The sequence below is a fragment of the Cyprinodon variegatus genome, unplaced genomic scaffold (genome assembly GCF_000732505.1).
Source record: "Cyprinodon variegatus isolate N-32 unplaced genomic scaffold, C_variegatus-1.0 Scaffold217, whole genome shotgun sequence".
In the NCBI taxonomy this organism is placed as follows: Eukaryota; Metazoa; Chordata; class Actinopteri; order Cyprinodontiformes; family Cyprinodontidae; genus Cyprinodon; species Cyprinodon variegatus.
This window is the reverse complement of record NW_015150670.1, coordinates 62,984-79,485: the sequence shown is the minus strand read 5'-3', so window position 1 is coordinate 79,485 and position 16,502 is coordinate 62,984. Positions and strand designations below refer to the sequence as shown.

At 37.4% G+C, this 16,502-nt stretch overlaps 1 protein-coding gene across 1 annotated transcript in view; it reads left to right on the top strand.

Moving 5' to 3' along the window:
- Nucleotides 1-5,026: 5,026 nt before the first annotated feature.
- LOC107088400 (aquaporin-10-like) overlaps nt 5,027-16,502 on the top strand; it is a 16,612-nt gene continuing 5,136 nt past the window's right edge. Inside the window, exons 1-3 of the mRNA XM_015380543.1 lie at nt 5,027-5,110; nt 15,259-15,385; nt 15,499-15,636. Of these exons, the coding sequence (XP_015236029.1) occupies nt 5,027-5,110; nt 15,259-15,385; nt 15,499-15,636 (349 nt within the window). The remainder of the gene's footprint in view (nt 5,111-15,258; nt 15,386-15,498; nt 15,637-16,502) is intronic.

Sequence of the window (16,502 nt, the reverse complement as noted above, 5' to 3'; positions counted from 1 at the left end):
GAACCCAGGTTGCCCGGCTCAAGGACTAAGGCCTCCATACATGGGTTGTGCGTGCTAACCACTGCGCCGCCAAAGCATGCCCACAACTCAACAATTAAAGGAAAAAAAAAAGACAAAATTGCTATCTATAAAAGTAAAACCTGTGGAGGAAGATTTTTATAAACTGCATTGCCAAAAGTATTCTCTCATCGAGTAGGACCTGAACTTAAAATCCATATGGCTTAATATGAGCAGTCTAACCATTCTTCCAGACGCACATTTGGGAGATCATAGATCAGTGTTGGATGAAAAGTTCTTGCTCTCACTCTCTGCTCCATTTCTACCCCAAGGTTGCCTTTTGGATTTCGGCTTGGACTTTGAAAAGACCAGTTAAGCTCATCCAGGGCAAACTCTCTAATCCATGTATTTATTGCCTTGTCCACTGGCGCACAATCATGTGGTAAGGCAAAAGGGGACATCTCCAAACTGTTCCCACAAAGTTATGAGCAAAATAATTTCTAAAATCTCTGCACTTGTTGAAGCATTTAGGGTTCCTGTCATTGAAATGAGGGGGCCTTGCCTAGCTCCTGAAAACCAAGCCCATAACATATCACCCCCCATCATTTCATGGCTCAGCTGCTTCGGAGTCCATTTGACAAATTCTGGAGCGAGGAAATTTCCCGAATGAAACTTGTTAAACAAGAGGCATCCAAAGGTGAGATTCGCTGAGATTTTCTCCATGAAATGACCCAATCTTTCGCAAATGTTTGTGGAAACAGTCTGCATGCGTCTACTGTCAATTTCTCCTCTGTGAGATCAATAAAATCCATCCATGAACGTAATTGAAAAACCATAATTGAAATAATTTCAAAGGATGATGGAATCCTTCTGATGATATTGTGTAATTACATGGACTGGCTCTTGTAATGAAGCCAAGACAACAGTATCTCACAGTGGCCGTGTTAAGCCGCAGGATGCTGCATCCTTTAATAGGAGTTTGTTAAACAGTCACCAATGGAAAAGAATAATAATGAAATTAACATAAAAAAGATATTATAAACAGCAAAATATAAAGCCAAATAAAATATACTAAGTATGTAAATACAAAACAGCGAGCATTACTATCAAGTCTCATTATTGGACTGAGGTTATGGAGGCAGGTATAGGCGTACCCATAGAAGCAAAAAAGTGAAATGAAGCATTTAATGAATATAAGGGCAAACTTACAGAACAGAAAACAGGCACAGATACAAGAAGTAAATGGAATGAACAATAATGAATAAAACAAGAACCAAGCAAGGGCTTAAATATTAAGTAAAACAAAGAGAACCAGTGAAATGAGCAAAGATAGGTGAAAGAAATCTTCTGAAGCCATGAAGCATATTCAATAATGCAAATATCTTCGTGTGCTCCAGTTTAAAGTTTTAACAGCAGTCTAAAGTGAGTACAGCCACGGATCAGGAATTACCTACCTTGACAGGGTATGTGGAGAAGATGCTTTTCTTTTCATGCTGGACTTTGCACCTTGTTGCTTTGAATAATTTCCAGTAGCTTCAAAAGTTCCAGTACCTGCTTAATCAGGATATCATTATACTTGATTTGCTAGCAAACCGCCCAGGCATTATCCCTGCAGGTGATCTATGAGGTCTTGCCTGTAGAAAGATGAGAGAAAGCAATGGAGACAAGTTGTAGCCTCCTATTAAAGAAACCCTGGTTTCAGCAGAATCACAGACTGATCCACATCAAACCACGGTACAATGATGCGTAAGTCTTGCAAAAGGAGCCAAAACACAGTATTCGGCACTTCGATTTTACTTTACATAAACATGCTTTTCAGAAAGTTGCAATTTCTTTTTTATAATTTCTTTTTTCTTTTTTTTTTAATGGAATCAGCTTTGTTATAAATTCTGTTTTATGAGAAATGTCATTTGGGATTTTCATTCCCGTTAAGTCATAGTAATAAAAAAATAAAATAAAAGATAAAAATAAAATAAGAGGAAACAGATTAAAAACCCCTTCATGTATAGAATGGATATAAAAATTAAATAAGTTGAACTTTTCAATCTGTATACTGAAATCAATGTGCTTTGATCTTCATAATCTGCTGTATGTAGATGGTGCACCTGAGTTCATTATAATATTTTCAATCTATCCATTGATTAACCTATGACGAGCAAAGTTAACACCAGTATTCCTGGCATGGCTCTAAAGACCAGTGTATGTTGTTTACATAAGAGTATTAAAACTCAACGCATCAAAAAAAAAAGATCTAATTTCAAGTACATTAAGGCAATGCATTTCCCCTCTATGATATACGTTAGGAACCAAAAGGATATACAAATCAGTTTACTTTCTGCATAATAGCAGAATAAAGGTTCTGTTTGGGGTAAATAGGAGCCAGGGACACTTACAGCATGTGTAACTGAACATTTTCAAAAACCTGTCTTTGCACTGCTGTCACTTTAACCTTTAGGAACCTTTTGTTTGATCCTAAATATAAAGAAATTAAAACCAATTTTTATTTTTATTAGGAAAATTTAAATATTACTACTTCAAACAAACTGAATGATATGGGGTCTGTATAAATTTTGTGAAGTCAGCCTTGAACATCCTATGAAACTGTTTACTAGGAAGTGGGCAAAAATCTACCTGATGACAAGGGCTGATTACAGAGGCTCTTACTAGAAAGATGAGCAAAGTGCCTTTATCCCCATCAGCTACTGATATGCATTATTTAAAGCAGCTGCAAAATGAATTTTCTGAAATTCGAAATGAATAGATTTGTGCAGACATTTGTGCAGATTTGATGCCAACACAATACTAAATTCTGTTGTCATGGAGCCTTTGTATATCTTATCTGTTGCTCACTATCATTCAGTTTCCATGCTGATGGAAATAAAAAGTGCAATAAGAGCTTAAAAAACCAATTGAATAATTTTGATTGTATAACAGTCCCAGGTTCAGCAGACAGTAATGATGACAATGATGGTTGTTGTGATGATAGTGCAGTATCAAATTGCAGCTAGATGTCACAAAGAGAGATAACACTGGAGATAGATAATAGGTAAATGATGGAAATTACTTTCTTGGTGTTTCAGGTGGATTTTGTTTAGTTTATACTTATAATTATGTCTCAAATTCATAACAGATGTAATCATTATATCATTAATGAAAGGCTTTTAAGGACTTCTTCACACAGTAAGGGAAACATCTGCTTCTCAGGATGTGGTTTCAGTCATACCTCATACAAACAATTAAATGCTTCATTAGGTGTATCCGGTCTGTTTGAGACAGATTACCGCAAATAAAGGATGAGAACATATTATTGCTTCTTATAGATTTGGATAAGTAGAAGAGATCATTGCCTTGCATAATAAGAATATCAGATGCAAGAGGTCCTGATTGTTTGTACTCATACAGTTGGATGAATATCAATGACTGTAGGCATCAAACACACTGCAATTAGTCAGAACAGAAGGACCCAGTAAGCATGCAACACAGACAGTGGGATAACTTGAAAAGCGTTTATTTAAGCTACGGGCTGCGGATCTGCGGTAGCAGCAGCTAGGTCGTATAATGAAGGTACCTCTTAAAGAGAAGAACACAGATTAGAGACCACCATAATCAGACACAGGAGTACCATAATCAGACAGGATATTCCACAGGGTGAAGTCAAGAGGCAGATCCAGGTTTAAACCACAGAAGGATCTAGCAGATGTTCAAAGACAAGTCAGGCAAATAGATCAGAACAGGGATGTCAGGATCAGACAATCAGAACACAATAACTTACCCAAGAAAAACTCTCACCAAAGGGCTCAAGAATAATTTGGCACTGATGGCTGGGACCAAGCAGCTTAAATATAGGCAGGCACAGGTGGATCAGATGAACATTAATGAGAAACCGGGCAGAGTTATACAGGTGAATGAAATGTGCAATTAAGCCAGCTATCAGCGCCAACATCATGACACATATTGCTGAAACAACAGTGTCTGATGGAGGGTGATTGAAGCACACATGGAGAAGAAAGCCGTTCTTATGCAAGTAAGCTTAGGGTTTACTGAACCTTCAAATAGGGCAATGCTTCCATGCATATTTTAAAGTTAATAAAGCCTTGGTTTTGTAAGAAGTGCAGTATGAAATTAGAGTTGCCATTGCAGTCATCTCACTTAAAAGATTTTCATAGGAAGATGACAGCAGCACACTATCCTTGGTAATGAAAGGAGACTGTGCTATGCAACCTCACAACAAAAAATTTAATAAAAAAATGCATTTCTAAAGACAGAAAAAAAGGATTACATTTGCACATGCTAAGCTATACATGCTAAACAGTGTGCAACGTTTAGAACATTGCAGACTTTGCAGACAAGACTAATAAAAACCTAAGTGTTTCCAAAGACAAATGAATTAATTTACACCAAATCCAGGAGGCACTCCTCCCCAGGTATTTTTCTATAGGTTGCCTTATATTTAGTTTCCATTAACATTTATCATACCAAGTTAATTGCTTTCAAAGAATAAAATTTTACCACGTGATATAACCGGCGTAGTCATGATGCATTGCAAATCTCTGAAATTATGTAATTTGCTCAGTGCACATAATTCTATATAGTCCATCAGTATATTTATGCATTACATGCATGTTGCATCTCTAGCTTAAAAAAACCCTCACATTTGTTCAGATTGGTGCAGAGAACTACTGATTCTGCATACCTTAAGAAAACTGCTGTTAGGTTTTAAACAAAGTTCGTGTGAATGTTTAATTCTTTTACTGTTGTCTTATTATCTGTTTTTTATGGCCTCTCTTTGTAAAAGAAACCCTTACAGATGTAGAAAGTCCTGTTATCAGCAGCAGCAGCTAATCGTCAGGTGGTATGACTTCATAAATATAGCACCCTTGTATCTAATTCTGCAGAGCTGCACAGTTAACCTGAAGATACTTAGGATACAGAGGGCATATTGTTAGACAATCAGGTGAAGAGGAGCAACTAAAAATTTCAAACAAACCTAGCTAGACTAAATGGTGAAGAGTTTGTCTTAAATGCAACCATGCTGAATCCACGTTTGCTGAGAGTGAAGAATGCCCTGATTCGACAATGTATGGCTGAGTTCTTGGGAACGTTTGTCTTGATTGTAAGTTGAACTGATTTATACATTTTTATTATTTCGTGACATGTAGAGCCTGTATTACCTTTTAGAGTGGTAATATAATCAAACATCTATTCTTTGACAAGAAAAGAGTCAGTAAAGTAAATTACGGACTGGTCGAAAATCGGCCAAAATTATACCGGAGCTGCAGTGGCCTGATCAGTCAATCAGCATTTATTTTAGAAAACCTTTTAGATAGATGAGTATAGCACAAGGTGCATAACAGAGCTTCAAGCCAGAGAGAAAAAATCTTGGTAAATCTTCTTTATAAATAAATTATATTTATCTATAAATAAACCTGTTAGAATTCTTAATAATTTAATAATGTAATAGAAAACACTTGATGCAATGAATTAGGTGTGAGACAAAAGCAAATCTGAAAAAGAGGTTAGACTAAGATGATTTTAACTTTGTCTATTTTAAAAGTTTAAAACTGATGTAACATGTTGCTTAACAGCATACTTGCAGCTGAGTTTTGTTGCAACTTGAAAGGATTTATAGTTTGACTTGTTTGTTTTTTTTCCCACCATTTTAACTTCCACAAGTCATACAAAGGCATACAGTTTTTATTTAAACTGAAAGGGGGAAAGTTTTGAAAATATTTAAATTAACTTTGAGTAACCATTGATATAACTTATTACTCCATCTACACATTACAAAAGCATAGACAAGTGTCTAATTAATATCAAAATATTTAGTCATGTAAAAATAATCCGGCCATTCTATTTCCATGACAGTTAATTCTCAGCAAATACTGATCATATGCATGTCTTTCGCATATTTTTGTATAAATGTCCAAATGCTGGGAACATTACTCGTAAATACTTCTCTCATACAACATTCTGATTGGTTGTATGCCTTTAAAAGTGCTGTAAATTCTGAATATTTGCAAGGTTTTAATATGTATAGGTGCTCCAGATGTTTGAATATTTTAACCAAAATTAACAGTTTCATGTTTAAAGAACTGATATGTTGATTACTAGTGTTTATGGCTTTAAATTTTTTTAGAATGATTCAGAACTGTTGTTTATCAGATCCAAAACAGGGCATATATTATCTTCAGTCTGTAATCTGAGGATTCTTATCTTCTTGTTTTTGATAAGTTTACCTTTATTGCCAAAGGTATTGAATGAATAACCTTAACACCTACACGACCTTTAATGTTTGATAATAACAAAGGCTTTGACATGACATTGGCCAACTTTTTCTGCTGTAACAGCTTCAGCTCTTTTAGCAGAGCTTTTTATGCAGCACAGAGGAATATTTAGGGAAAATTTTGATTGTTCTTTTAGAAGCCTATCAATTAGGTCAAACAATAAAGTTGGACACTAAGATCTGGGCCAAACACTGAAATCACTGGGTTGCTGAATGGCGGCCAAAATAAATCTGGAAACTTGAGTAAAATAGGAATGAGTCTGCAGAATACAAATGGAGAAAAACAGCAAAAAGAGTTTGATTTTTTGTTTTATTGCAAAAGGTGTCAGTTGAAAATATAAAGCGAAACTCAGTGTTATAAATGACAGTTTTTGGACATTGTGAAACAGTAAATGTTTTCAATCTTGGTGTTTTTAATCATGTTTTCAACATGAAATATCAACTGGCCAATTTGCATATCGGGGAGGGTGCAAACCCGCAACTATTTTATTTAGCTGCTTTGTTTTCTTAGCATAGGCTTTTGAAATGCATGTTGGCCAATACTTATGCAGATAGGACTGAATAAAAAGGCAGTTCAGTTTGAACATTTGCACTTCTGTGCTAAAGTGAAAAAAAAGTTTATTTTTTAAAAACTCCATAAACCCCATGTTTTGCAATGTTTTGGGTTTTTTTTGTTTTGTTTTTTTCCAAAGTACCAGTTTGCTTAATCACAAAAGCCATGTACCCGGAAATTAAACAAGTAGTGCTTAATTATTACAGTTATCACAGGTAACCTTGCACCTGAGCAGTGTGAGCAGGAGAGGGGACACCAGAAGGGGCTAGAGAGGGGACACCAGAGGGACCTTATACTAGAGAGGGGACACTAGAGAGGCCTGAGACTAGAGAGGGGACACTAGAGAGGCCTGAGACAAGAGAGGGGACACTAGAGGGGGCTGAGACTGGAGAGGAAAAACTGAGACCAGAGAAAAAACTGACCTTGTTGGGTGGTGGAGAGGGGCTAAGAGCAGGCTGACCAGGGGAGCTCTGTAAAAGCCAAGTTTTTCTGCAAATGTTATCAGGAACCTGCCCCGCTGTGCATCCAGCTGTTTCATCTCCAGTTGAAGCAATGCCAGCTGCTCCTCCTGTTTGTTTAGCTGTCTCTCCTGAGCACCAAAACTCCAAGACTCCAAGTCTGCTGGGTCCATTTTTGGCTGGTTTGTACTGTCAAGCTAGGGAGCTAGGGAAAAGGAGACATACACAAGAGAGCAAACAAGAGATATCTAAGAACTCAAATACAATAAAAAATAATTGAACACAAAATGGAGGTAGACAAATGAAAAATCAGAGATAAAACTTAAAAAGAACCAAAACCATGACAGTACCTGCATTCCACATTCTGCATCCCTGACTACCCGACCAACATCTGCACAGCTTACAGCTTGTAGAAATATTCTGTAAAAAGAACTGTTGAGCTGTCGTTGAAGCCTGGACAAGCTTTACTTCACTAAGGGTTTTAACACTGATATCACATTAGTGTTCATATGTTCCTCATATGCTCATTACATTTCGATTACCAAGTATGACCAAGAGTCATTTAGTAGAATCCTGATGTCTATTCGCTGCTAGCTATTTCAAAGAGGGTAAAGAATCATTTGACTAAAGGTTATTGGTTATGGATTAAGCAAATAATTTAATAAAATATTATTTGGCCAAATAATGTTTTATTCACCTCATGGATTTGTATTGTGAATTGGTCTGAAAACATTCCAATTTCTGTAAAATTAGTGCAAAGCTTATTTGATCAGTTGATCATAATCCCAAATTCTTCCAGATAAACTTTGGTTTCAAACACAAAATCCATCTTAAACTGTAATATGGTTTTCACCCATGTTTCCCCTTCCTCTTTTTACATAGTAGTTAAGTTTAGTTGAGTGTCAGTAGTCTTAGTTGAGAGTGTTAAACTGAAATATGTTTGACTTGGAGCTGAATGATTTTTGTTAATAAACTCTTATATTTTGAACAGAAGTTGTGGTGAATTTATTCCATATATGTGCAGAATTAACTGTTTGACCATGATTAGTGCTCGAATCACTCTTTCATTTATTGTTCTAACACACAGCTAGTAGGGCTGTCTATCATAAAAAGTATATAACAGACGAAACAATATCTGATTAAATAAGATATTTACCACCCCTACCGGAAAGGGCAATAAACATCTTAAAGTATCAGAAATATAAATTCCCAGCTGGCTGGGAATTGAATAAAATACAAATCCACAACATTAATGTGGCATCCAATCCGGATGGACATTGAACACAAAATCACAACAGAAGGAACACAGATTGACAGTCAATTTCAAATAATGTCATGCAAATCAAATAGACAGTTGAAATGTGTTGGCAATTTGCAAGACACACTTGATAAAGAGTGGTTCTGCAGGTGGGGACCACAAACTACTTCTCAGTACCAGTGTTAATTTCGTCAACCATGACGATGACAAAAATAATTCAACGCCCCTTTTTCCCGTAATGATGACAAGACATTAACACACAAAAATTGTTTCCAGAAAATAAAAATATGACGAAAATAAAATGATTTTCGTCCACGAGACTAAGACAGAAGAAATTTACGATCGATTAACCAATGGACATTAAGAAATGTAATTGATTATAATTTATTTGTAATTGTTATTATAAGTGTTTCTTGAGCTTCATAGAAGATTACGCGTTGTTGCGTTGTTTGTCCCTACACGGCGCCTGTCCCACAGTGTCTCGCATCAATCAGTCAGTCTCGCAGCACTCAAAACACCTGGCTGTTTGGAGCCATTTCGTTTACAACGCAAAGGAAAACACCGGAGGAAGGATGCCACCAAAGAGTCTGCGGCTTCAACATGGCAAGGAAGAGCACAGCGAATCTCAAGCTAATCTGAGGTGCCAACATGCTGCCGTATGGTAGAAGGTAAGGAACAGGTGGGCCTGTAGTGGTAGGAATGGGTGTGTGTGTGCGCGGACGCATGCATGTGAATGTATACCATAAATACTTTAATGTAGGACGGGGCCTTTATTTCACTCAGGTACATCTTGGTCCAGGCCATTATTGGAAGGAGGCCAGAATTAGAGGCAGGCCTCTATTTCTATTTGATCAAAACAGACTACCAGTGGAATAAATAAAAACGAGATTTTGTGTCTCTTTGAACCTGTAAAATACTAGGTTCCTTTATTCAACAGATCAGATCAGAACGATTGTGTGGCTGGTTATACTCCTGTAGCAGTGTGTCGCAGTGAGCTTGACGCAGACATTCTTGATTTATGCTTAATATTGAAACGTGGTCTGTGCTATACACTGTGGGTCTAGATGCGGACGAGGCAATGAGGAAGTGGGGGCGAGTAGTCAGATAATGGAGGGACATGACGGCGAAAAAGAGCGGGGATTCAGGTGGAAAAAGGGTCCCAGCGTTCTCGCGCACCTCGCTCTTCTAGCTGGTCAAACTTCACGAGTTGTTTTCCGCAATTTTGGTTACAAAAACAAAACAGGCCGACCTCCTGTCTGCGGCATTGTCTGCGCTAAGGACGGTACTTCCCATGCTAATGGCTTGGATTCGTTAGCAAACATTACCCCCCTGTGGTACTTGTATGTTACTATCACAAGTTGTTCAGGACTACCCAGAAACATTGTTGGTTCTAATTATAGCCCCGGCCTGTATAAGAGTCCGGCCAATATTTACCTCCGCCGACAGCCAGACAGGCCATTATTGGAGCCCCGACTGCTAATGGAATACAGGCCAATATTAGAGGATTTACAGTATGTGTGTTCACGTGCGCGCATGCATGTGGCTGTGTGTGTGCACCTTCCTGTGCCTGTATCTGTCTGTCTCTCTGTCATAGAAGAAAGAAGTTCCACTGATACTCTGGATATTAATCATTTAAATTTCTTCCTCCCAACTAGATTCCTGACACAGTGACACCACAGCCAAATCAGAGGTTGGGGAAGGAAGGGAAGTCTGTTGCAGAGATGTTGGGAGCACCCCCACCCTACAAACCTGATGTCAAAGAGCAGAAAGCCCTGGAAAACTCAATGGCAAAGTGGACTGGGCGTTCTGGCCTGCCTGCAAGGACCATTGAGGATAAAGACTTTGTGGATATGATGAAACAAGCCGACTAAAGGTTTAATGTGTACAGTGTGATATATATGGTAAAAAGAGAATCAGTGTGTGGAGAAGCTCTATTCTGCACAGTGTTATATAAATAAAATAGAGAAAAAGAGAATCAGTGTGTGAAGTTCTATTCTGCACAGTGTTATATAAATAAAATAGAGAAAAAGAGAAGATGCGTGTGAATAATTTTTATTCTGTACAGTGTGAAAAAAGCATTGTGTGGAGAAATTCTATTATTTACAGTGTTAACTAAAATGACAAAAATGACTAAAATTGGACTAAGACTAAAATTGAGTTTTGTCATTGTGTCTAAGAATAAGACTAAATTAAAAAAAAAAGCTGCCAAAATTAACATTGCTCAATACCCATTCTTTCTGACTGATGTTTTTGTCACTTTTGAATGTTGGTGGTGCCACACTCGTGGTAGTATGAGACAGACTCTATAACCCACACAGGTTGCTGAGGTAGTACAGTTCATCAAGGATGGAACATCACTGCGAGCTGTGGCAAGAAGGTTGCATGTGTCTGTCAGTGTAGTGTCTAGAGACTGAGGTGCTAACAGAAGACAGGTCATTACACCAGGTGACATGGAGGAGGCCGCAGGAGAGCAACAACCCACCAGCTGGCCACTACCTTCGCCTTTGTCTAAGGAGGAACAGAAGGAGCACTGCCAGAGCCTTGCAAAATGACATCCAACAGGCCACAAATGTGAATGTGAGGGCAGAAAATGTTAGAAACTGACTCCAGAGGATGGTGTGAGGGCCTGACGTCCACTGATTGGGGTTGTGCTCACACCCCAAAACCCTGCAGGATGTTTGGCATTTACCAGAGAACACCAGGATTGGCAAAATCATCACTGGTGCCCTGTGCTCTTCAAAGATGAAAGCAGGTTTACACTGAGCACATGTGACAGGGTCTGGAGACACAGTGGAGAGCGCTCTGCTTCCTGCAGCATCCTTCAGCATGACCAGTGTTGCAGTAGGTAAGTCATGGTGTGGACTGGCATTTCTTTGGAGGGCCACTCAGTTCTCCATAGGCTCGCCGGAGGTAGCATGACTGCCATCATGTACCAAGTTGAGATGCCTTTTGAGCCCATATGCTTGAGGTTGGACCATGGTTCCTTCTAATGAAGGACAATGCTAGGCATCATGTCACTTGAGTGTGTTAACAATTCCTGTAAGATGAACGCACTGAAGCTATGGACTGGCCTGCCCATTCTCCAGACCTGAATCCGATTGAGCACTCCTGGGACATCATATGTCGACCCATCCACCAATGTCACATTGCACAGACTGTCCAGGAGTTGGTGAATTCTTTAGACCAGGTCTGGGAGGAGATCCTCAGAAGACAATCTGCCACCTCATCATGAGCATACCCAGGCATGGTAGGGAGGTCATACAGGCACGTGGAGGCCACACACAATACTGAGCCTCATTTTCACCTGTTTTGAAGACATTACATTGTTAGGATAATTGGATCAGCCTGTATTGTGTTTTGCAACTTTCATTTGTGTGTGACTTCAAATCCAGGATTCCAATCGGTAATACAATTGATTACCGATTGACATTTTATTGTTAGAACACATTCAACTTCATACAGAACAAAGTATTCAGTTAGAATATTTCATTAATTCAGATCTAGGATGTGTTATTTGAAATTTCCCTTCATACTACTTTATTCGAGTAGTGGATTTCCAGATAAACATAAGACCAGAGGTGACGCTAGGCATTTGTGTGCCGTAAAGCAAAAATTCTGTTTGTCATGCCCTCCAACTGGAAATGACTGATATAGCATTTGTATTTGTTTCTTTCTTGTTATTTCCAAAATACCCTCTGAACTTTATACTGAATTTCTGGAAAAATGTAGCAATAAATAAGAGGAGAAATAAAAATTTTGAAAAAAAAATCTAACTAAATTTCCACACATGGTAACTGTTTTACCTGTCATGGAGAAAAATGAATAAAGACAACTGATTTTAGGATGGATTAAAATAAGGAAATAAAATGCAACTAGAAAAAGCTGTTTCAAAGAAAAAGCGAGTGGGAATGCTTCTTTCTGCTGAATTAAATTAGAAAAAAAAATGCTAAAGAAACTGAATAAAGGAAAAAAAATAAGCTGAAGAGTATGTGAAAATGTGATAGTAAGTAATCAGAAACTTCAAACTGCAAATAACAGTTGAATCATCTGAAGATTTTTTAGCGTAGAATCATTTGGCAGAATAATGGCAGAAACACAATCATCTTAAAAGTAGAACATTTTGTGAAATTTGATGAACCAGAACCAGAAGAAAAATTCCAAAAGCATCTATTTACCTGGCAGTCGACAGAAGTTCAGCTAAAGATGTTCTTAAAAAGACAAAGTCCTTTGTAAAAGAAAAGAGCAAAATCAGCAAAATGTAGTAAAAGAGTAAAAGATACAGAAACATTTTTATATCACAAGAATCAGCAGTTGTTGATGAACAACAGTGCCAAGTTTCATGTTTCCTCAAAAAAGAACATGGTGATGATGATGTAAAAAGGAGAATTTTGAAAGATTTTGTTTTGAAAATTTATTGTTTTGAGGCCCCTCAAATCTCTTGGATCTCTAAAACATTCCTTCAATATGAGCATTAGAGATGAAGATAATCTGTGCTAGCTGTTTAGCTGAGCTGTTTGGTCATAGGAAAACGCTGATTTTGGAAAAAAAAAAGTCTCAGACTGAAATCTTTCAAAACAAACCATATTTTTACATTGTGAACATGGTGAAATTGTTTTTGGTAGAAATATGAAAGTTGGCATATTTGGGAATGCTTAATGCCTTCCCACTATATAAGAAAATAGGCACATCACATTGCATAGTCATTATCAAGTCAATGTACACTATAAATCATGTAATATGAGATATTATACAAATCTATCACAACAAAATTATTGTGTTAATAGAGCACAATAATATATATCTGCCAAAAGTGCTAAATTGATTATGTACATTTAATATACATGTATTTATTACATTGTTATGGTAATTACATCTTACATGTCTGATAATGCATGCTATATATATATATATATATATATATATATATCAATGAACATGAATTCAACACACTGTTGTAAACAGAGAAACGGAGAAAGAAGATGTCTTTCAGTCATCACTTCACACGTTGGTGGTCACAGTTTCATTCACAACACCTGTCCCATCAACGAGGAATCAGAATCAGAATCAGAAATACTTTAATAATCTCAGGATGCAATTACTTTTGTTACATTGCTCCATCTGTAATAGAGTGACTATTATACCAGTTTGATATAACACAACTTCATACAATATATGTAATTAGGGGGCCCTCGTTCCATCTTGCCATCAGTTTGGTGTTCCTTGGCCTGGGAAACGTTGAAGACCCCTGGGTTACCACATCCACTGACACTGAAATTACCTGTGAAACCACTTCCCACTCTCGCAAACTGCTTGTTTTTGCAGCCAAATTCTACAAATGTAGGCATTTTTACTGCGCGTCTCCGTGGGAGTGGGGAGTACCAGCATGGCGGATGGTGGCTTTTCTTCTTTGAGCAATCAGAAATCTACTGAATAAATAGAGATCAGTGGGTCCAAAACTACGGGTTTGGAAGGCTGATGATTTACTAAATATTGAACAATCGTTCCAGCCACTGAATAAAGTAAACATGCCCACTGTTATGTTGAATATATGCACAGGAATAACTTTATATCAGGAAATGAGCACAGCACTAACATCTGCTGGAATGATGATGCCATCGGCCGTGATTGAAAGTAATTCTATCTTAAAAACCAGATCAGCACAAATGTCATTTTTACCTAAACACAGATAAAGTAGCACTGAAAAAGTGGGCTAAATAGTTTTAATTCAATTTTTCTGAAAAGCTTAAAGGGGGATAGTTAACCTCTGGTTGACCTGAAAAAACAATATTTAATATCTCTTAAACAACAGCAGCACATATGATCTTTATTTTTATTTTTTATACATTTTTACAACTGACCATTTTAAGTAAACAAACCTGCACTAAAGAAGCAATAACGTTTCAGTCTATTTTTTTTTCTTCACATCATTGGGGAGTCAGCTTCACGTCGCTGAAGCTCCTCCTATTTAATGAAGCAGTCGAGAGTGTAAACACTGTGCACCTGAAATGCAGGGCGGTGAACTACCTTGGGGGCTCATTTAAATCAATGCATTCACCGCCTCCTGTGTGAAAACGTCATAAGAGTTTCTACAATATTTAATTTTCCATTGAGATTAATCAAATATTTTTGAATTGAAATAAGAGTCTAAAGTCAGCTTTTTCCTTAATGTTCTTTCTTGAGTGCCACCATTTAAACAGTCGTATCATTTTAGATTCTTTTTTGATTTCTACAAGTTTGACATCATTGGAATTCTTAGATATCACTTTTTCAGGATAATTTAATAACCCAAAAGGGCCCCAGCTGGACGTGTTCATGGATTTGTCATAGCCTTTCACGTTTGAAGAGGCAGTCTAATCCTTATCCCTATCCACTAAATGTTTACACTTACTTTTATCCGTTAAAACAACTGTTGGTTGGTAAAACACTTCAGCTGTACTGAACCCCACCCCCAACAACCACTGGGAAAAGTAGAGAAATACTTTGTCTGTAGTTGGACCAAAGTAAAGAAGGTGAAATTACCCAGGTAAATGAGTATGAAAGTATTACCCGAACCTTAAAAAAAACCTAGGCTGGGGCTGTGGCTTTTGAGTAGCAATGGAAAAGCGGCTTTTGTCTAGCTTCTCATGAATGTGCTCTTCCTAGTGTATATAGTTCTTAGATAAGACTAATGAGGAATATGTGTGTTTGTGTATTTGCATGTGCCATGAAGCTCTTTGGTTTAGCTGCAGCAGCACAGGTGAAAACAAGCAGAGAGACCAAGGGCCAAACTTTGTCAATCCATTTGTCGTGGGCTGTTGGGGTGATGTCTGCCACATTCCTTACAAAGGGGATTTCAGGTAAACATTCCTGGTAAACTATAATAATTATCTAAATGTTGTCTGGGGCTAATACATTAACTAGTAATATCCAAAAAGTATTTGTCACAGAATAATTCTTTCTTTCTCCTTAGGTGCCCACCTAAACCCTGCTGTGTCTCTGTGTTTCTGTATATTGGGGAGGCTGCAATGGGGTTACCTGGTGCCCTACTTTCTCTCCCAGGTTGTTGGGGCCTATGTGGGAGCGGCTCTGGTCTATGCACTATACTATGGTTTGTCATTCTAATATTAACAAAGGAAAAAAATCAAGGGAATGCCAAAATAACCAGTTCTATAAAGGCAGAACAATAAGAAAATAACACTCTGCATCAGTTTAAAATATTTTTCTAGGTAAAGGAATAAATTGTATTTTCTCAATTGTAAAAAGGATTCAACCTTTTGAAAACTCACTAACTATCTTTGAAGTAAAAACGTTTTTTGCAGAAAAAAGCTGTTTGAAAGTCATATCTCTTGATACAGGGAAAGGACACGTGTCAAAATACTCACATACATGTTTACTACCTTAAAAAGTAGTATTTTAAATAGACCTCAGATAATACAAAATTAGATTTAAGCAAAATAGGGATAATCTGATTTTGTATAGTTCCGGACTTTTTTCCATTTCAATAGTCCCAGTTTTCAAGACTTGATTTTAAAATTTCCTTTTTTTCTACTATGTCTGAAGATCAATGGATCTATCCATTTTCTATACCTGCTTGTCCATCAGGTTGAAGGAGGGTTGTATCTATCTCCAGTAGTCTGGGGAAAGGTGGAGTATACCCTGGAAAGGTAATCAGTTCATCTCAGGGCAACATGCTGAACAAAAAAACACACATAATTTAGAGAGACCTGTCAATCTAAGAGTCCTGTTTTGAACTGAAGGAGGAAGATAATCCATGCATGCATGGGGAGAACATGCAAACTCCCTGCAGAAAGATATAAGGCATGGGTTCAAACCCAGGACCGTCTTGCTGCAAAGCAACATCTACTATGAAATTTGACCAAAATATCTGATCAGTGGTTTTGCAGTTAAGTCAAAAGATTTAACACATTGTTGTGTTAAATCCTCTTTAAACATCAATTCCTTTTTAAACATCAG